This window comes from Ictalurus furcatus, chromosome 6 (assembly GCF_023375685.1).
Source record: "Ictalurus furcatus strain D&B chromosome 6, Billie_1.0, whole genome shotgun sequence".
Lineage (NCBI taxonomy): Eukaryota > Metazoa > Chordata > Actinopteri > Siluriformes > Ictaluridae > Ictalurus > Ictalurus furcatus.
In genome coordinates this window covers 4,990,001-5,011,163 of record NC_071260.1, presented here as the reverse complement: position 1 = coordinate 5,011,163, position 21,163 = coordinate 4,990,001, and the positions used below count along the sequence as shown (strand labels likewise).

The 21,163-nt window shown below is 40.8% G+C and overlaps 2 protein-coding genes across 3 annotated transcripts in view; one reads left to right on the top strand and one right to left on the bottom strand.

The window, feature by feature from the left end:
• The window catches only part of cerkl (ceramide kinase-like), a 93,206-nt gene extending 85,571 nt beyond the window's left edge, over positions 1 to 7,635 (top strand). Inside the window, exons 7-13 of one of the 2 annotated variants that reach the window (XM_053626281.1) lie at positions 978 to 1,155; positions 1,393 to 1,452; positions 1,586 to 1,617; positions 1,712 to 1,817; positions 4,397 to 4,493; positions 6,481 to 6,656; positions 6,776 to 7,635. In XM_053626281.1, coding sequence (XP_053482256.1) covers positions 978 to 1,155; positions 1,393 to 1,452; positions 1,586 to 1,617; positions 1,712 to 1,817; positions 4,397 to 4,493; positions 6,481 to 6,656; positions 6,776 to 6,857 — 731 coding nt within the window. In that variant the 3' untranslated portion in view covers positions 6,858 to 7,635. Of the gene's footprint in view, positions 1 to 977; positions 1,156 to 1,392; positions 1,453 to 1,585; positions 1,618 to 1,711; positions 1,818 to 4,396; positions 4,494 to 6,480 lie in introns of both variants that reach the window. The other variant, XM_053626280.1, reaches the window with a different exon arrangement.
• Positions 7,287 to 21,163, bottom strand: part of itga4 (integrin alpha 4) — a 44,559-nt gene continuing 30,682 nt past the window's right edge. The window contains exons 18-28 of the mRNA XM_053626279.1: positions 17,860 to 18,010; positions 17,584 to 17,682; positions 17,411 to 17,487; positions 15,266 to 15,355; positions 14,319 to 14,406; positions 12,933 to 13,040; positions 12,033 to 12,158; positions 11,810 to 11,935; positions 11,166 to 11,264; positions 10,071 to 10,190; positions 7,287 to 8,539 (exon numbers count right to left, since the gene is read on the bottom strand). Of these exons, the coding sequence (XP_053482254.1) occupies positions 8,447 to 8,539; positions 10,071 to 10,190; positions 11,166 to 11,264; positions 11,810 to 11,935; positions 12,033 to 12,158; positions 12,933 to 13,040; positions 14,319 to 14,406; positions 15,266 to 15,355; positions 17,411 to 17,487; positions 17,584 to 17,682; positions 17,860 to 18,010 (1,177 nt within the window). The 3' untranslated portion in view covers positions 7,287 to 8,446. The remainder of the gene's footprint in view (positions 8,540 to 10,070; positions 10,191 to 11,165; positions 11,265 to 11,809; positions 11,936 to 12,032; positions 12,159 to 12,932; positions 13,041 to 14,318; positions 14,407 to 15,265; positions 15,356 to 17,410; positions 17,488 to 17,583; positions 17,683 to 17,859; positions 18,011 to 21,163) is intronic.

Here is a 21,163-nt window from a genome sequence, read left to right as displayed (position 1 = left end):
CACAGCACACTAGCACAATCGTAAAGAGTTGAGAAGAAGCTGTCCATATAAAGCTGCCGTATCCATCAGATGGACTCCAGAAACCACAAAAGAGGAACATCTTAAAATGTTTTAGCTTTTTTTTTCTCAAAGGAAAGCTAAACAAGAGTATGCACAACACCTGATAGGAATGGGCGGGGGATACGGACATGGGGGGATGTGGGGGGGCGCCGGCATGCTCACTCACAGGGGCTGATGGAGGGCTTGTTCATTTCTAATTAAGCAATATTTACGCATGTGAATAAGGCCAACTGCCAGGATTTAGGGAGAGCTTATGAATAATTCATGAGCAGGGAGACAGGAAGGAGGAACAGAAAAGGGTCAGGCATGGCCAGGGCCGAGGGGATTGGGACGTTGTGGGCAACGGGCTGAGGCGGGAAATGGGTCGGTGGATCTGCACCAAAGACACACACACACACGAATACACACACTGGCATGCCCTGAATCATCTCGGGTATTGACACTTGATGGATGACTTGTCAGTTTTACTGTTAGAATTAGAAATGAGAATGCTTTCAGTTCCTTTCTTCTTGGTTTTTAATGTTGCCACACGCGTATCGAAGCCATCTCGGATGCCCCGGAGGCCGTCTTTGATTCATTCGCTTCGAGCAGATTCCAGCATGGGCATTATTTATGAAAGAGCTGGTTTTGATCTCTGCTTTCCGTTGTATTAGTCTTGTAATGTATCACGGTCCCCCCCCGTCTCTGAGTGTGGCATGGTTCCCATGTGCTTTTGTTTTGGCTTTGTCATGTGCTTTTGTTTCTGTTTTGGTCCTCTCGCCGCTTCTGTCCTGTCATTGGTTTATTAAAATTGGTACGTACAGGACCTATATTATCAACCACACAATTAATTCTCTATTTCAGAGGTAAGACTTGGGGGCTGCTATAAGGCACAAAGTGATTCTAAGTACAGTGTGTGTGTGTGTGTGTGTGTGTAGGTTACAGACAGCCAGTCGATGTGTGCAGTGTGAGCTCGATGGGTGGGCTGCTGCGGTTCGGGTTCTGTGTGATGGTGGGTTTTGGTGCTCAAGTGCTAGCTGGGGCAGAAAGATTGAACTGGATCCCGCCCACGCAGAGACACGAACTCGCCTTCATCACTGCACTCGCTCAGCTCAGGTACATTCTATTTCTCTCTCTAATTAGCATAATGGTCCTGCTTTCTGGATGAGACGGACTGTCTTCCTCATTCCCATGTATCCCTGTAGCCAATCACAAGCACAGTGTTACACATCTACCAATCTCCTCCTAGCTTCACAACTATCTTAACACATCTCTCTCTCTCTCTCTCTTTGTGTTTCTTCATCTTTTTCTGTCTCTCGCTCTGTCTCTCTGATGATGATGATGACTATGAAGACCTGAAGACTGTGAGTTGTCCTTTATACCTAGCAGCACTGGAGAATCAGATCACACCCAGTGAGTATCACCTATTTTCTCGTCTTTCTTTTCATATAATAGTCATTGGCTTTAAATTAGAAAGCCAGCATGGCTCAAGGCCACGCATCTGATATATAGTACACACACCATTTAATGCCTTGTGTTAACACAGGAGTGAGCTGGAGGAGGACCTGAGTGATGTTGGTGAGTGGTGAGATATATATATAGCGTGTTGTTTCCTCCACGTTTTTTCTTTTTCTGACCCTAATTTAAAATTTTTTTTTTCTCTCTCGAGTAGAAGATGCTGAGTGGCAGGTCTGCAGAGGTCTCTATCTCAGCGTGACCATTATGTCCATCCCATGCTTGTGCTCTGTGGCTCCTAAAGGCCTCGCTCCGTTCACCAGGTCTGAGCTTCAAACACACCACACCACACTACACTACACACTGCAGGTCCATCTTACTCGCATCGCTGCAAGAAGCTCCATGGCTTTATTGCCAAGTGCAGTAGAAGCCCAGATCATGGAAAATTCAAAAAGTTTAGTCATATTTGGTCTTTCACTATTGGTCATTGAGGATTCCTCAAGTCAAGATTACTCAATCAGAATTGGTTATTCAGTATTGAACAGTTACGACTGGTCAGTTAGAATCGGTCAGTCCAGAATAATCATATAATAATAATAATAATAATAATAATAATAATAATAATAATAATAATCAGTATTCGGTTCCGTCAGTATCGGTCAGTCAGGTTTAGTCAGTCAAGATCTGACACTTAGGATAAGTCAGTATTGGTCAGTTAGAATGGGTCATTCCGAAATAATCATATAATAATAACAATAATAATAATAATAATAATAATAATAATAATAATAATAAGAGGAAGAAGAAGAAGAAGAAGAAGAAGAATCAGCCATAAGTGTATTGCTTAGTCTGGATTTTTCAGTCCGGACTGGATTGGTCAGTCAAGTTTAGTCAGTCAAGATCTGACACTTAGGATTAGTCAGTATTGGTCAGTTAGGCTTACTGGGTTCAGTCAGGTTAGCTTTGTCACGGTTGTTCTGTCAGGAGTTTTTGGATTCAATTTAGTCAGTCAAGTTCAGCCACTTGGGATTGGTCATTATTGTTTAGTCAGGACTGGGAAACTAGTACAAATCAGTCAGGAATACTCAGTCAGGATTGGTCAGTTACTTGTGGACAGGCTGGACTGATCCAGGAGGATTGTTCAGTCAGTTTTGGTATTTGAGTATTCATCAGTCAAGGCTAGTCAGATAGTATTGAGGTCAGTATAGTATATAGTATAGTATAGTCAGTATAGTATATAGGCCTTTTCAGTCCATATATAGATTCAGTGAGGATTTTTCAGACATTTATTAGCCAATAAAAGTTAGGAAGGACTGATCAGAGTCAGTTAGTATTGGATAGACAGTATTACTCACGATTGGTCATTAAAGGTCATTTTTATCCCTATGCCCTACTTCTATTTGAGTTCTCATCACTTGGAAATCACTCGCTGGACAGCATAAAGATCCATGAGATTACTTAAAAACCATACAGATGGCTTTGGACTGTGTTTGATATGAACAGTTTTGCTCTCATGGCTGAGGACTACAATTTGCTACGATAGCTTTAGGACTGAAATTGCCACGAATGGTTTTGTCTTCAAGTTTCCATCAGTGTACAACTGATGACATCAACAAAACAGATGTTTATATGAAAACTATGATGAATTTCCTGTTTACACAACTGCACATTTTGAACATGTAGTACACAGTTATAGAAGAGATTTATTCATAACCGCACTATCTGGTGTCACCCAGATAAGGGTAGGTTCCTCTTTTGAGTCTGGTTCCTCTCAAGGTGTCCGCTCAAGGTTTTTTTTCTTGCCACCGTCATCTCTGACTCGCGCATTAGGGATTAATTAATTAAAATAATTGATCAAATGAAAAATGATATCCTAAATTTAAATATTTCTGTAAAGCTGCTTTGTGACAATGTCCGTTGTGGTGGCCAGTGAGTAGGGATGACATGAATCATGAACGGAAAAAATGTATATATTGTTCACACACACTGTAATCTAAGATTTGGCTCCACAGACCAGCTACTGGTTGTCATGGCAATAAAACTGAATAGACAGATTTAAATATATATATATATATATATATATATATATATATATATATATATATATATATATATATATATATATATAATCTAAATAAATAGACATAATTGAATACAAGGTGTATATAAAATATAAATATTGAGTTAGAAATAAATAAAGTGATAAACCTAATAAGTAATTATGAAATAAACATTAGTGTGAGTGTAAAGCTCTGACCCGGGGTCAGTGGGTCTGTAGCTCAGTAGGCTAACTAAGTCTTCTGTGTGTGTGTGTGTGTGTGTGTGTGTGTGTGTGTTACAAATAGAGCTGAACCTAACGCTACCTGATAAAGCCTACTAATCCCTGCAGATCTGAGGTTGGACCTGGACGTTGGCTCAGACATCTTAGGCTAATGCAGGCTAATCAGGCCATAAAAGGTCTGATTAAAGGAAGTGATGTAGAAGGCTTAAAACTGGAGCAGATGTCCACAGACTCATCTGCCATGAAAAAAACAAAACAAAAAACATTTGCAGAGCGTGGTCTCGGTTCAGTCTGCATACGGAGACGTTATCATGATCCTTAGCTATGTTCTGGACAGACAGATATTCATAGGAGTGTTCACACGTACCCCACACTTCCTGTCACCTCGTGTCAAAGTGTGAATGTGATAGTTTTAGCTCTGGGGTCTGAAGAGTTTTGGTGCAGACCAAATTAACAGTGACGTTTTTTCTGTGTGTGTGTGTGTGAACAAACACAAAGACAATTAATACAGATAATCATTTCAAGTGTCATGTGTATCTAGTAAAGGATTCACCCAGATAAACACTCATTACAGAAACGTGGCATAATAACCCTAAGACGAACCCCGTTTTTGTTTTTCAGGCTGAACAACAACAGCATGGCACTCACAGCTGTAGCAAACACTTCCAGGTCAGAGTTCATCAAGCACCTGAAACGCTACAGCAGCTCTAACAATCCGGTGAGCTCACTGGCATGCGGCGGTGCGGTTTGACCCACTCGGGGAAAGAAAATCCCGCCCATGCTAATGGTGTTGCCGATCCTTGCGGCTTAAACGGAATTAGCATGCGGTCGAGGCAAATAGGTTGGCGTGAAACAGGTTTCAGGCTAAGGAGCGATTAGCCCGTTTCAGACTCTGTGCCTCTTTCTGGCTTTTTCCTGCACGGTCCAGCCATCGTGCAGTTCGCTAACCTACATTCTATAAATATTCTGCAAAGAAGGAAGGCATCCATGAGTGCCTCCTGCGTGTATCTTATATGACAGTTATTTCAAATAAACAACAACTAATCACAGGCTGGGAGCATTTCCAAGTTTAAGTTCAAACTGGAACTATATCATCGGGTCGTGGTGCATTACTGCGTTAAACTGAGGAAAACCAAAGAACATGATGAAGTTTTAGATATCGGTTATGTTCATTCTAACGGCAATCGCCTGTGCTGTCGTGTATTTTCATTTGGGTCTTCACAAATTTGCCCACGCTCTATCTTCTTGTGGAAGTGTTCTGGCCATGTGTTTGCATTGTTCTGGAGAAGAACACTAGTATAAATGATGTAATTAGGTCTGAATTGGTGAAACGCTGCTCAATCTACCACACAAAAACAAACACTAATAAAGCTCTCTTGAGTGGGTCGTTAGAGTCTTACAGGATGAGCGCTGAGTGTGTGTTGTGGTGCCGGGCGTAGGGCCCGGATTCTCATGGCTCGCTCTCACAAGCTGCCGTTCATTCACTGCCTCCTAGTGGCTGTGAAGCACAGTGCAGCTCGGTCCCACACACCGGAGCAGTGAATCCTGGTCCTGCTCCGCTCTGGACAGGACTGTAGTGTTCCTCCTGCTCTAACAAACATAACCATATGTGTATATATATATATATATATATATATATATATATATATATATATACATATATATATTAGTTTCTTTATTCCTCCTTCACTACATATTTTCCTTGAATTCTGTCATTAATATGAGTTTAACAAAGGATTGCGTCATTTATTATATCATAATTGATGTTCATAATGTAAAATGCTTTTTTTATTTACATTTATTATTTTACAGATCACAGTAAATGTGACTAGAGAGCAGTTTTAACTCTGATTCAAAGGTTTATACACAGGGGTATAAAAAGAGTTTTGTGCGGATTTTAAAATGGTCGATAAATACTTGATTTTAAATAAATATTGCAGAAACGAATAAACACGAGCAGGACTCGGAAACTCGTGATTTTTCAGTGTTGCTTCAGCACGTGTTACTTTGTGCGTGTTACACGTATATACTTCCCAGAAATAATTGAATAAGATTGCAGATTTGTGCCTGTAAGAAGATCATTTATTTTCTTACCGTCTGAATTTCCAAAAAGACAGAGTTGCTAGTGCAGTCTTTCAGTCTTTTGCTAAAAGAACAACCATCCGTGACATTTTTTTTTTTTTTGACATCAAGAAAATAAGAATCAGCGAAGATTAAAACACACGGTAAGTGCTATAATTATTCAATTATATTATAATTATATAATTAACAATTGTTTAGATTATTTCAGTAGAAATCATATTTTTATTTTTATTTTCAACAACAAACAGGAAGGAACAAGGGAAATAGTGTGTGTGTGTGTGGGGGGGGGGGGGTGTATATTTTTGTTTTTGTTTCATTGCACTAATAGTGACATTTTCGTATTTATATATCTAATTATATTCATTTAAAGTTCTGACGTACTGGATACCAGTGTTGTTTTTTTTTCTGTTGTTGTTATTTTATTTTTAAATGTCCTTAGAATTTCTAAAGATAAGTGATTCCACCCCAAACATCACTCTAAACCTTGTGGCATTTTCTAATAATTCCATCCTAATTTCATCCATCTAATAATTCCATTAGGTCCAATCCAGGGCTTTTAAATAAATAACAGGAGATTTTATTGAATTTTTTTTTGTCTTTGTGTTTTTGTCATCGTGCCGCAGTTCAGTTTCTCGTTTGTGGAGGTGCAGCGTGTGCGGGCGGTGAAGCTGCAGCCGTGCTCTCACCGTGATGACGAGCAGCACGACTCCAAACACACTCCCATCATCCCCTCTGAGAGAACTCTAACCTGGAACGTCGACGGAGAGCTGCTGGAGGCGCAGGGGGAAGTGCTTATCCGGTACACACACACACATATATATATATGTATACATGTATATATATATATATGTGTGTATCACAAGAAGTGTGTGTGTGTGTTGGTATGCGTGCGAGCTAACATCACTCCGTGTTCCACAGGGTTCATCCTGAACTCCTCACGCTGTTCGGCACAGACATGGAGGAAGCCGAGGAGCCGCCTGTTAACTGCAGCTGCATTTAATCATCTACATCGTGTTCCCATCACAGAGTAGCTCCCTGGGTAGGCTGCATTTTTGGGGAGTATTCATGCATTTATCTCCGTGTAGAGATAACATACTTTGACCAAACTGTCCGAATACCATACTCAGGATGAGGAGAAAGGGAATTGCAGTCATTCATTCATGTTTGCAGGAGTCATTTAAAATAAACTAGCTATATTGATAATCACCAAGTTTAACTTGCTAGTTAGACTTAGCCAGCTGTTATTCAGTGAACGGTAGCGTAGCTGTTCGCTAGTTTAGTTAATCCGTCCTCAGGTAAGCCGACAAACTAGTGAGTGATAGCGAATGCACAAATGTCATGTTATAAACTTCCTTTCGAATAAAGCGCTGAACAAAGAGACACAGACGTCGTTGAAGACGGCGTAGACAGACCGACTCGAGCTCTTCAGTAAATAGAAAAGTCATTTAGTTTAAAACACACACATTATACACAGTACAGTCCAGTGCATCAGTACTTAAATAATAGCAGAGGACATGCAGGGACAAATGCCTCTTTAAAACACACAAATCTGCTGCTCTGAAAATAAAAAAAGTTACACAATTCTATTCATTCATTTAATAAACACAGTGATTTGAAACAGAAATGGAATGTGCTTTTGCGTGTGACTCCCTGAAACACACACACACACACACACACACACACACAGTGGTCACTCATTGGGTAAAATGTGACACACAGTAGTGTGTAATTCATTCAACTCTCTCTATTTTGAATCAATCTCTCTCTCTCTCTCTCTCTCTCGGTGGCCGTGTGCCAGACACGCATCAGTCTTAACATTCGTCTCCAGCACTGTTTCAGTGGCTGTGAGCCAACACACACACACACACACTCCTTCCATCTGGTGTCTCCACACTGTCTCCATCCTAACTCTTAACCATTCCACCCAACAGCAGGAGACAGAAATGGAGAGAGAGAGAGAGAGAGAGAGAGAAAGAAAGAAAGAGACCGAGCGAGACAAAAGAAAGGTTTGGAAGGATATGAAGGGACAGAAAGCATATATGAAAGCCGGATGCAAAAAAAAAAAAAAGAATCAAAAGTGATTGCAAGAGAGAGAGAAAACAAAGTGATGAACTGAGACAGTAGAGTGAGAGAGGGACAGCACAGTGTTTCCCTTCAGCGTAGACTCAGTTTGTTGCATTTCTAGTCGTGAGGGGAACTCCTGACACCTGAGACTCTGGACTCATCCATTGCTCAGTAGTGCAGGGTTTCTGTTTTACAGCAGGCACTCTCGATGGCAGCCGTGTTCAGTGACGTCCAGACTCTAATACTGTCCGTCCGCCCCTTGCCAACGCCTTTGTCCCGTTCACTCAAGACGAAAATCTCAGTCTCCTCACTCGTGTGCAGTTCAGCTCGCCCTCTGCCAAAAGTGCATTTGGTTTGGTCCTGAATACAGTCACGCTGGTGCGGTCTCACAAACCGCACAGCCACGTAGCTCAGGCTCCCAGTCTGGAACATCAAGTCCACACTGTGTAAAGTAAATGTTCGGTTTCCATATTATTCCTGATTTGTCCCACTTGACGTCTTCACTATCTGAAGTTCTCCCGTGTTTTATGAAAAGCTCTCGTTCTTGGGGACATAGTCCCAGCTGTCACGCTCAATCTTCACCCTTTTCTCTTTCAATCTCCGCTTGAAGAAGCCGGCCTGTGCGGAGGGAAAAAGACAATTCACTGTGACTGTGGTTACTTGCAAAGGTTTTCATCAATCCGAATCAGTTATTTTTTAAGCCTGAACTTGACACTCGCTGTTCAAAATCGAATTTATTATATTTGGCTTCCCGTTATGTAATCAGCCAATCATGTGGCAGCAGCGCGATGCGTAAAATCATGAACATACAGGTCAAGAGCTTCAGTTCATCTGCACGTCAAACATCAAAATGGGGAAATAGTGTGATCTCTTTAACCGAACTTTAACCGTGAGATGGATGTTGGTGCCAGACGGACTGATGATCTCCGGGGATTTTCACGCACAACAGTGTAGAAAACATCCTGAGATTGCAGGCTGAAACACCTTCTTGATGAGAGAGATCAGTGGAGAATGACCAGACTCAATCACTCTTTACAACTGTGGTGAGCAGAAAAGCATCTCAGAACACACAGCACATGTGGACGAGCTACAACAGCAGAAGAACACATCAGGTTCCACTCCCGTCAGCCAAGAACAGGAATCTGAGGTATCATGGCCACAAACGCACCCAAACTGGACAGTTGAAGACTGGAAAAAGACCAGGGGATTTGTTTTCTAATCTTCAACTGTCCAGTTTGGGTGAGTCTGTGCCCATGACACCTCGGATTCCTGTTCTTGGCTGATTAGGAGTGGAACCCAATGTGGTCTTCTGCTGTTGTAGCTCGTCCACCTCAAGGTTTGATGTGCTGTGCATTCTGAGATGTCTTTCTGCTCTCCACGGTTGTAAAGAATGCTTATTTGAGTTACTACAGCTGCAATCAAAATGATTCGACCCCCATTGCAAATCAGGTTTATTGTCAAAATGTACAGACTTTCAGCTGTTTGCAACGAACAAATCAACCAAAAGCAACTGAAAAACTTCAACACGACGTGTTTCAAAATTATTCAACCCCTTCATGGCGAGCATCTTTAGTACTTAGTAGAGCACGCTTTTGCTGTTATGACCTGCTGCAAACGAGATGCATTGCCAGACACCAGCTTCTGACTTCTTATTAGCAAGGCATTTCCACCCACAGAACTGTCTCTCACTCAAAGTTTTTCACACCATTCTGTACAAACTCTGATGTGTGTGAAACGTCCCTGGAGATCAGCAGTTTCTGAAATATTCAAAACTGATCCATCCATCCATTACTCACTTTTATTGCCAGCGGTTTAGACATTAATGGCTGTGTGTTGAGTTATTTTGAGGAGACGGCAAATTTACACTGTTACACAAGCTGTACACTCACTACTTTACATTGTAGCAAAGTGTCATTTCTTCATACATATATATATATATATATATATATATATATATATATATATATATATATATATATATATATATATATATATATATATATTGAAAGAAATATTGAAAGAAATATTGAGCCTCAAAAATGCCTCATGGTGAAACATTCAAGACAATAAAAATGAATGGAAAATAAAAAACACATCAATTCTATACAGCTTTTAGTCTGGAGCTGGGTTCACAAGAAGTCTTCCTCACCTTCCAAAGGCAGAAGACCAGTATGCCAAAGATGAACAGGCCCAGACACAAACTGAACCCAATGATTATGTACTTCACAATCGGTGGCGGCTTCCGGCTGTTGTGCGCTTCTAGCTTCACCTGTAGAGGTGCAGAGGTTAAAGGTCAGCCAGTTCTTAAAAACAAATCCAATACAAATAGCTCTGGAATTGCAAAGGTCCAAAAAATTTGAGTCCAGTAATAAGCACTCTTTCTGTCAGTTATGAAACAACATGTGATTTAGGAGTACACAACTAAACAGGAAGTCCAGTGTTTTAATGATTCCTTACATTTATATAGCACTTTTCTAGAAACTCAAAGCGCTTTACTTTGTATGTATGGGGAAAATCACTTCAACCACCGCCAGTGTGTAGCATCCAGCTGGATCAAGCGACGGAAGCCATAGTGCGCCAGAACACCCACCACACACCAGCTATTGGTGGATAGGAGAGGAGAGTGATGTAGCCAATTCGGGGATGGAGATTATTAGGGGGCCATGATAGATAAAGGCCAATTTCACCATTCACTTCTTTATGAGAAGTGTCCTGGGACTTTTAAAGAGCACAGAGAGTCAGGACTTCGGTTTAACATCTCATCTGAAAGACAGTGCTGTTTTTACAGTATAGTGTCCTCATTACTATGCCGGGGCTTTAGGACCCACTCAGACCACAGGGTGAGCGCCCCCTGCTGGCCTCAATAATACCACTTCCAGCAGCAACCTAAGCTTTCCCCAGGAGGTCTCCCATGCAGGTACGGGCCAGGCTCAACCCTGCTTAGCTTCAGTGGGAAACCAGGTGAGAACTGCAGGTTGACGTGGCTTTGGACGTAAGCTGTGAATGGCCGTTGCTGACTGGATACCGATGTCCTCAGAGTGGACGAATCAACTATCAATGAGCTTCTACCATGTCGACCGTCACAATCCATTTTGTGGACTATGATGTGTTTTGTGGCCTACAAATCTCAACATTGCCCTTCCTTTCATTTTATATTCTCATTTATGTTGCGTTCAATCAGTAAATAAACATTGTAGACAATTGTAGAATAGGAAAAACATAAATTGTTGTATGGTGGACTTACAGTAGGTCTGTTCTCATCATGCATGATGATGGTGTTGCTGTCTTTGACTGGTGATGTGACAGATATGATGCTGTTCATCTGCATTATAGCATGTCTCCCCTAAACAACAGGAAGAATGAAATTTCAGTATTTTTCAGTATATTTTTGGTTATATCATTTGATTTATTGTTGCATTTGAGTTAATATTGAGTATGAATTCATGTTGGATTTGAGTTAGTGTTAAGTTTGAGTTAGTGATGAATTTGCATTAGTGTTGAATTGAGTTAGAGTTGAGATAAATTTGCATTAATGTTTAGTTTGCTTTAGTGTTGGGTTTGAGTAAATGTTGAAATTGTGTTAGTGTCGAGTTTGAGTTACTGCTGAATTTGAATTAGTATCGATTGCCTTAGTGTGGAGTTTGAGTTAGTGGTGAGTTTGAGTTAATATTGAATTTGAGTGATGAATCCATTAGCTAGTATTACTACAAGTGGCTTGTGTTGAATTTGAGTTAATTTTGGCTTTGAGTTAGTGTTGAGTTTGAGTGAATTTAAAGATGAATTTGAGTGATGAACTTCTACACCTCTGTGGTGTGCACTAATGCCGTGTGTGTGTGTGTGTGTGTGTGTGTGTGTGTGTGTGTGTGTGTGTGTGTGTGTTATGCTTACGGGGCTGATCTGAAGAACAGTGGGGTTAAGCTCCACTTCAATATTGATAGTGACCTCTTTGCCCACGTCCATGTTGCCAAAGCTGCACTGGATGATCATGCAGGCTCCGTCCACTTGAACACAATACTGCAGAAGGACAAAGTAACAACAGATGTGTGTTTAAGAGACGCTTTCTTATTTGAGAGAAGTGTGTAGGTGTGTAATGCAGGAGGTGGAGCTATACCATTATACGCGTTGCTGGTTTTGACAGGTAGAACACAAGGTCTTTATAAAAGGGAGCTTTCTGAACGTCACAGTCGTCCTTCAGTGGCCAGCTGCTGTTCTTCACATGGCAATGGCCTTGAGTTGTCTGCAAGACAGAGGAGAATTCGTTTCGCATTGAGTCAGATGCTGATAAACTGTTTGTGAATTGCGAAATACACACTTGCTTATCTATTTTTAGTAGAATGTTTCACACTGACGTTTACTTCATGTCCCCACTCTAGCTTTGGCCTGTTTCCCTCTGAGTTTGGTCTTTCATACTTGTGTCCTATGTTTTAATAATAGAACAGGACCTCTAGTTCCTGTATATCCTGTATAGCATTTTCTGGTTTATGATTGAGCATGAGGACCAGTATGTAACGTCCAATACTGTGTGTATCTTGACTTCAAGTGAGCCACCGTGGGCCACTTGAGCAAGGCACCTAAACCGCTCGGCTGTGCGCTTTGATTGGACACAGTCCCAATTGTAAATCACTACAGCATCTGGAAAATAATGGAACTGTACAGTATAAGTCCTTGGACTCCTGCTGCCTGTAGTGATGTTGATTCTTCCAATGCCTCTATTCTTATGGTTCTGAGCTACTGATTGGTGAGTTCCGAATTTGAATCCCAGAGAGGCCCTGCTGAGCCCTTGAACTTGACCCTTATTCACTTTGGATAGAACTTCCTGCTAAAAAAAAACAAATTCAAATGTCAAGTACATTCTTAAATCAGCCCGAATAAAGTTCCTACACACATCCTCCCATCTCTTCTTCATATAAATTACAACTACTGACAAGGAACAGCTCTAAATTTAGTACATCGATGTTCCAGATGTAGCTTTTAAAGCCAGACAGGATTATACGATCGTCTCCCATCTCACCTGTAAATCTGTGACTCGGATCAGTCGATCCGGATACGGAACCAGAACCTGAGGGATGTCTATTTCCACTTTGGCGTCGAGAGCTTTACTGGGACCAAGGTTCATCACCTGCAAATCACAGAACATGTGTTATGGTAAATCGTACTTTATTTAGTATCATTTGGAAGCATCACGGTATTGCAGGAGAGTGACTTCATTATGCTGCACAGGTTTTTTTTCATGATAAAAATGAAGACTTTTTAGGGCGCTTAGAAGAGTGTCGGAAGGGCTCTACAGCAATCACAGTTCTAGCGGTTTAGATAAACCAGAGAGAAAAGCCAATCTGAGTGAAGTGCAAGGAGATGAAGTGTCTTACCAGTTATATAACTTTATACAGTTAATAAAGCAGCACCTGTACAATATCTTAAGTGGAATACAGTCGCAATCAAAATGATTCAACCCCCATTGCAAATCTTGTCTTGGAGTTCTGGCATGGAAACCTTCTGCGTTTAGTACGCACCTTACTGTGCTCACTGAAACCTCAGTGCCTGTTACACCAAGTCTTGCTGCAGGTCTTTTGCAGTCACTCGAGGGTTTTTCACAACCTGCCTTCTCAGAAATCTGCTTGCAGCTGTTGATAGCTTCCTTTTTCTGCCCCGTCCAGGTATTTCATATATATTTTCGCCCCTAGCCAGTTCAGGTTTTTCATATATATTTTCGCCCCTAGCCAGTTCAGGTATTCCATGTGTTCCAGCTCAAGCACACCTGGTGCAACTAATGAAGCCCTTGATTAGTTACATCAGGTGTGCTTGAGACAACACCTGTTTTACATATTTGTGCTGTTGTGAGGGATTCTATTCAGGGGGTTGAATAATTTTGAAACTGGAGAAGTCATTATAAGTCGCATTTTCAATTTAATTTGGCGAAACCACTTGAAGCATTCGTTGTATTGAACTATTTCAATTGCTTTTGTTTCATTTGTTCGTCGCAAGCAGCTGAAAGTTTGTACATTTTCACAATAAACCTGATTTGCAATGGGGTGCTGAATCATTTTGATTGTAACTGTGTGTGTGTGTGTGTATATATTAAAATCTCTATAGTGGCATATGTATCTGTTGTGATCAAGCCCTTTTTCCATTTCTATAAGTTTATTACAAGGTGCTAAACAGTGCAGGAGTACAGTGAGTATTTCATATACATTCTTGGGCCTTATACCTCTGATAGGTGGCACTACAGTCAATCAAAGGGTCTTATTTAGAAGCATAAACACTGCACCCATTTTATTGGTGAAAAAAACATGGAAAAACTGAACTGACGTGTTGACAGACAGGAGAAATGTATTCTTGTTGGTGCTGTGTTGTGGTGCGTGGTTCAAAACTATCATTACTGGCATAAAGGGTTCAGTACCTTAAATGTGTAATTAACCTTCTGGGTGTAGCAGTCGACTGGCATCAGCTCAGGGTCCCCAAATATGAATGATGTTGGAGACACAAATCTGTACATTAAAGAAAGAGAAAGCATAGGGATGAGTGCTATTCTTCTGCTCCTCAATATAATTCTGTGTTTATACAGTATACATTCTATTGAAATGTATTATTATCATAGAGCTGGTTGTTTTTTTTTTTTTTTTTTTTACTTTATCTATTAACTTATTCTCGTGAGTCAGGCAGTTATGTCTCAAATTATACACTGTAGCCTTCAGCCTTAGACTATCAACTGTCAAATTAAGTACAGATAAAGTTTAATAAATTAAATTGACAAATTGCCATACTTTATTGATACACACCAGAACAGTAGCCAAAATGGTCGCTATAAACTTCAATTAAAATCAAAATTCCCACTGTAATGGCTTCTGATAGCTCCACCCCTTTCTCTACTAAGTGTCCACATTTCATTTTCCAGCTTGCATTCTTCAGGTATTAATAGTACACCATACCTCACCGAGTTCCCAAGCATGAACGTAACATTTGTACACAATTTGAAACCCAGCTAATGTCACAAAAGCTTCCTGTTTACTTCCTGTACTTAATCGGTAACACAACAGTTACTGTACATACAGTAATAGACTACTCTTGCTCTTCTTGAATGTGAGCAATGTCCCTTGATTTTCTTGTAGCGTTCTAATTGGACAAGAATCCAAAGAGACCTTTACAGTCTCCTAGTTCCTTCTGATCTCATTTTCCATGTGATGTATCCATGTATGTATTTCCTGGTTCTAGCCCTCGTCTACCTGTTGTAAATAAGACTGTGGATAGACCAGTTCAATTGCCCTTGTTTGCTGTATATGATTCAGCATAAAGCATTCGTCACAGCACTAATGTGTGGATAGAGTTCGAGTTAACCCTGTGACTCACCCATGGATGTTGAAATCCACGCCGTATCTCAGCGGCAGAGTCAGGTAGGCTACGTTATCATGCAGAAGGACCTCGTTTTCGTAATTGTCTCTGAAATGCACAAACATTTCACCAATTAGCAAATGGACAATATGGAAAGAAAACAAGTAGAACTCGACGTCAACGGGAATGAATGGAAGGAAGCTACAGAAATTTCAGACATTTGACCTCGCTGTGACCTTGACCCTGTTTGGATCAATTCCCAAATAATTCCATTTACCATAATTCCATCAATATGCCATTCAACCAGTCGTTCTTCTTCGAGATATTGCGCTAATGAGTATCTCAGTCAAACGAATGCATGGATGGATGGATAGATGGACAACCCTAAAACATATTATAACCTGCTAATGATTATATTCCTCAGTAAAGACCTTTGTTTATGAAGTATGAAATATGCCATTTTTAAGCATTCTGAAGTTTAAGGTTAGCATTCTGCATCCACAGGAACATCATCGAGACTTCAATCTAAATCTAAACACCATTTGATTTTATCACTACATTCTTTGCTGTTCATCTTTCTCACTTTATCATACAGTAGTCTTTATCTGAGATCATTAATATGTCAATGAGAACGAATATTAAATTATAATATTAAAATGATCAGTAACATTCTCTCATTTCTCTGAGTTTTATATATATATATATATATATATATATATATATATATATATATATATATATATGTATTGCGTATATGTATTTACGCAAGAACGGGCACACAATCACAGTGTGTGAGAACTATACTGTGTTCAGCAATGAGAAAATGAGAAGCTGTGCTGCCTCGACTCGAGTGACTCATAATATCCTGCAGCATACGTTTACCGGTCGCCCCTAACAACACCCAAAACACACTTAGGGCCTCTCACATGGACTCTCTGTGTGCGTCTATGTGTGTACCGGATGCCAAATTATGGTCCATGAATAATGCAGAAGTGAGAAGTAGCAAGACATATTTTCTGAAAATGGGTATTCTCTAAGACTGCTCAATTTGAAGCAACTTCCTTGCTCTCAGACTTTCAGTGCTCTAGTTTAGAAGGTTCTCAGGATACATGTGTATGAGAAAGTAAAGAACAAAACACTTGGGGTGTGGTGTTATAGGAGGCGGCCGGACACAAAGCCACCCTGTAGTTTATATACTAACAACACATCCTGAAATGTTTTATTCCACTTAATAAATAAATAAATTTGACATTGATTGCGATTTATATTCATGAAAATGTCATTTTTTAGCTGTTTATGGTTACATTTAATGGTGTGGCATGCCCAAAAGTTTCCATGTTATCACTTAGAGAATTGTTCCCTCACACCATGCTTTTATTTATTTATTTATTTATTTATTTATTTATTTATTTATTCACTTTTAACCTCCTCTGTCCTGAAGAAAAATTAAAGCATTCCCTCTGACACTGGAGACTCTTTCCATCCATCCATCCATCCATCCATCCATTTTCTTTACCACTTATCCTACACAGGGTCACGGAGACCCTGGAGCCTATCCCAGCGAACTCAGGGCTCTGGGTGGTGTGCCAATCCATCTCAGGGCACAATCGCACACACATTCACACACTACAGACAATTTGGAAATGCCAATCAGTCTACAATGCATGTCTTTGGACTGGGGGAGGAAACCAGAGTGCCCGGAGGAAGCCCCAGAAGCACAGGGAGAACATGTAAGCTCCGCCCACACAGGGCAGAGGCAGAATTCAAACCCCCAACCACGAAGGTGCGAGGCAACAGTGCTAACCCCTCACCTCACTGTCCAACCTCACTGTCCAACCTCACTGTCCAACCTCACTGTCCAACCTCACTGTCCAACCTCACTGTCCAACCTCACTGTCCAACCTCACCGTCCAACCTCACCGTCCAACCCCCTCCGCCTCCCAGAGACTCCTCCCAAAAATACTAAATAAATATCTCACAGCAAGCATGTCAACGACGACACATGGAGCCTCCATCATACGAGTCCGTGTGTAAGAGTCCCTACTATAGAAAATTAATCAACACCTTCTGACCAATCAGAATCAGAATTCAACAGCGCTGCGGTGTAGATACAGCAGAACAGTAGAACAGTATGCTTACACTGAAGCCTTGCGGTTTTCGTACCTTGTGGCATTGATGCTGATGCTCAGGTCACCAGCGCTGCTGTTTTGGTTCACGTCCAGTAGAAAGCTGACGTTGAGCTGCACACAAAAAGCAGCACATCAATGCCAAACCGAACATAAAGAAAAAAAAAATGAAACATTGTAGGAGAAAAATGTTAATACACCGACAACTACCTTTGACAGAGCTGGTATGTAGAGATTTCCCACGCTGCAGTCCAGGGTGGTGGTCGCATTCTCCTCTTCAATGATCTCACAGCTTACATGTTTCTCCTCCTGAAATCACCATCACATCAACGGTAATGATAAGAGATCTATTTACTTTCACAGATTTGTGGGCTTTTTTTTTACATTAAGCATGTATATCAAACGCTAGTTTTTGAGTTAATAAGAAGAATAAGAAGAATAAGGAGAGGAGACTTATTTTGGATGAAAATGTATAAGTAGACTCACTGCATCCAGCACTCTGATGAAGTGAAGATTGCTGGGGAATTGGACGTGCAGTTTGGGCAGGAAGGCGTCGTCTCCTACATTGAGAAGTGTGGTGTTCAGCATGATGGTCTTCCCGTTTCCCAGAGCAAAAAACGGCATGTTGTTGTAAGACCTGCCCAGACAAGAAGTCCGTCATTAAACATTAGAGCATCTGAGGCATTTTAAATAAACCCATGACGCAATAATACTCGCTTGTGCCACACCGGATGCCGTAGTGAGAATATAACATGATCAACGTTCATTCATAGACATCCAGATACTGTATTTATTACAGGTTTAAACTAAATCCCATCTATCTAAGGTGTCTTGCTTTCTGGCATTGTAAACGGTGTACATTTTGAGTTCATTAATGTGAATTATAATCTTCCCGTGTATGTTCGACCTCTCTACGTTTAGACACACAAAAAAAGTACAGTCCCTTCCAAAAGTATTGGAACATCGAGGCCAATTCTATTGTTTCCGCTATACCTTGAAGTCATTTGGGTTTGAGATCAAAAGATGAATATGAGATGATCGATCAGAATTTCAGCTTTCATCTCTTCATATTTACATCTAGATGTGTTAAACAACTTAGAACACGGCACCTCTTGTTTCAACCCTCCCACTTTTTCAAGTGATCAGACATATTGGAACGTGTGACTGATGTCGTGTTTCATGCTGCCCAGGTCTGGCCTGTTAAATTGATTGTTTAAAGAATTAATAGCTCTGAATGTCTGCGCTTGGTTTGAGCCCTGGGAAGACTGACCTGTGAAGACTGCATTTGTTGTTAAAAAGGGATAAACCAACCTGAAGACTAGCGAGCTGTTTATAGGAAAAAAGCAAGCCATTTTGAAGCTGAGAAAAGAGGGAAAATCAAACGGGACTGTATGTAGTTAACGGCAATTAACATCAGCTATAGAAAAAAGGAGTCTCCGGTGTCAGTGCTTTCACAGGTAAAAGTGTAACTTAGTTTTCTGCTCTGGGAAATGACGTCATCAGGAGATAACGGTTTCTTGAACTCATTTTGTGGATGTTCCACAACATTAAACGTAACTATGACGTGTCGCGCTTTAATAAATCAAAAACCGCTAGTGTTGGCAAATTGTTGTGGTTTAAGAGCAATAAAACATGACAGGAAGTGTCGTTATAGGAAATTAATCAACGGTTGGATGATGTGATGCGGTCCGGCCTGGTTAAAGCCCAATTAATGAATCAGCTGTGTTTAAATTGATAACACTAAAGCAGCAGGACTGGGTTTACTGAGTCTGTGTCCAGGTAGCTAGTGTTTGTCAGTGTTACTGATTATAATTGAGATCGCTATCGAGCAGTACTTGACTCTGGAGGTCTAGGCAGCTAAATTATCCAAGCATAAACACACACACACACACACACACAAACAAACAAGCAAACAAAAACACCTGCATTCGTTTGCATGGTGTCTTCGCTGAAGACTTTGAAGAAATGACGAGAAAGACGGGGAGAGGATGAGCTCTACAGATGCAAACACACACACACACAGAGTTCAAACCTCGAAATGAGGCACCAGGTGCGCATCTGGGAGTGTGACAAGTCTCACTCCCCCAGTCACCACACACACACACACACACACACACACACACATTCTTGCCTTATGAATAATCAGATCATGCATTATCACTGAGAAGAGTGGAAGAGGTCCATAAATTAGTTTGCGTACTGCTGGAAACATGATCCAAAATGTAAATTTGCGTGCACACACACACACACACACACGCGTGCCTCAATTAAGCAAGCCTTGAGAGAAATGCTCTAAATCCAAATGCCTGATGTAGAGCACTGGCTCTTGTTCCTCGTGGTCTACTGGGCATATTTATGAAATAATAGCAGATTCCTTCTCAGGCGCCTGAAGATTAAACAACCTTCAGTGTGTGTGAGAGCAAGAGAAAGCAGAGTGGCGATAGAAAACATGACTGCTGATGCAGTGGTCAGAATGGGAAGTAATTCCCTTCATTCACATGTGATGTCATATCTCCAGTTCATATCTGCATGCGGATCTGGATGTTCACGATTAATTCACGTTTAAGGAATCAAGAGGACGAACTGCAGCACCTTCCTACAATACAAGTAATCCGATGAAAAACATAAAACTCTCTGGCTAGGTGAGAACATCGTCTACAGACAATGCGAAGCGAGCGAAAATATCCGTTCCGACCCAGTACGATGTTCTTGATAATCAGCCGCTATCGGTTATTAACAACACCACATACCGACGCAATGTAAAACGTAAAACGTCCGCGCTCTACAGAAGCGCTTTTCCCACGTGAAACATAAACGTGCCCACTCTATCCATGGTAACTAACGCACATAGTTAAAGCATTCTTTTAAAATCAACTCGCAAATGTTAGAAAGACGTCATCTAGTAGCCTAAAGATGGGATTATACTTGATGTTCGCATCGGACTAAACAAACCATCAATGTTTTTTTTTTTTAAAATCACATCCTTATGCACCGTCAGTTTTAAACCTGTTGCGTACCAGTGTTCTGGATCATTATTTTGAATTGGTAACTACTTTTGAACATAAGGTCAGTGCAAGTTTGTATTTTGAGATGCAGATCATGACAACAATCACAAAGAAGGCGTGAAGAGAAACAGAGTTTGTCCGTGTGTTTGACGTCGCTGTGCATGAAATTGTTTTAAAAAAGGGGGTGTTTTGGCTCTGACATGCCAGCTAGAAGACGTCACTTTTAATTCTCCAGATTTACAGAAAGTACGCAGGTGAGTGTGTGAACAATGCTGCTTGCATCACTATTCAAGTATAAACCAGCCTTAAGTGCATGAACACGCTACGTGCTTTTTATGGCCACTGTTTAAACTTAAATTAAATGTTCGGTAACCTCCCTGATCGATTAATAGTAGTAAGTAAGTAAGTAAAATTTTTGCATATAGCACATTTAAACACAGCAAAGCTGACCAAAGTGCTGAACAGAGGAAGAAAAAGTCAAATAGAAAACAGAATAAAACCAAATTAAGATAGACAATAAGACAGTAGTAAAAATTAGATTAACAACGCCTGGGAGAAGAGATACGCTTTCAGCCTCTTTTTAAAAATAATAATAGAAGGTGCAAATGGTCTGCACTTATATAGCGCTTTTTTTAACCGTAGCGGTTCCAAAGCACTTTACTCTGTGTCTAATTCACCCATTCACACACACTCACACACTCACACACCAATGGTAGCAGAGCTGCCATGCAAGGCGCTAACATGCCATCAGGAGCCACTCGGGGTTCAGTGTCTTGCCCAAGGAC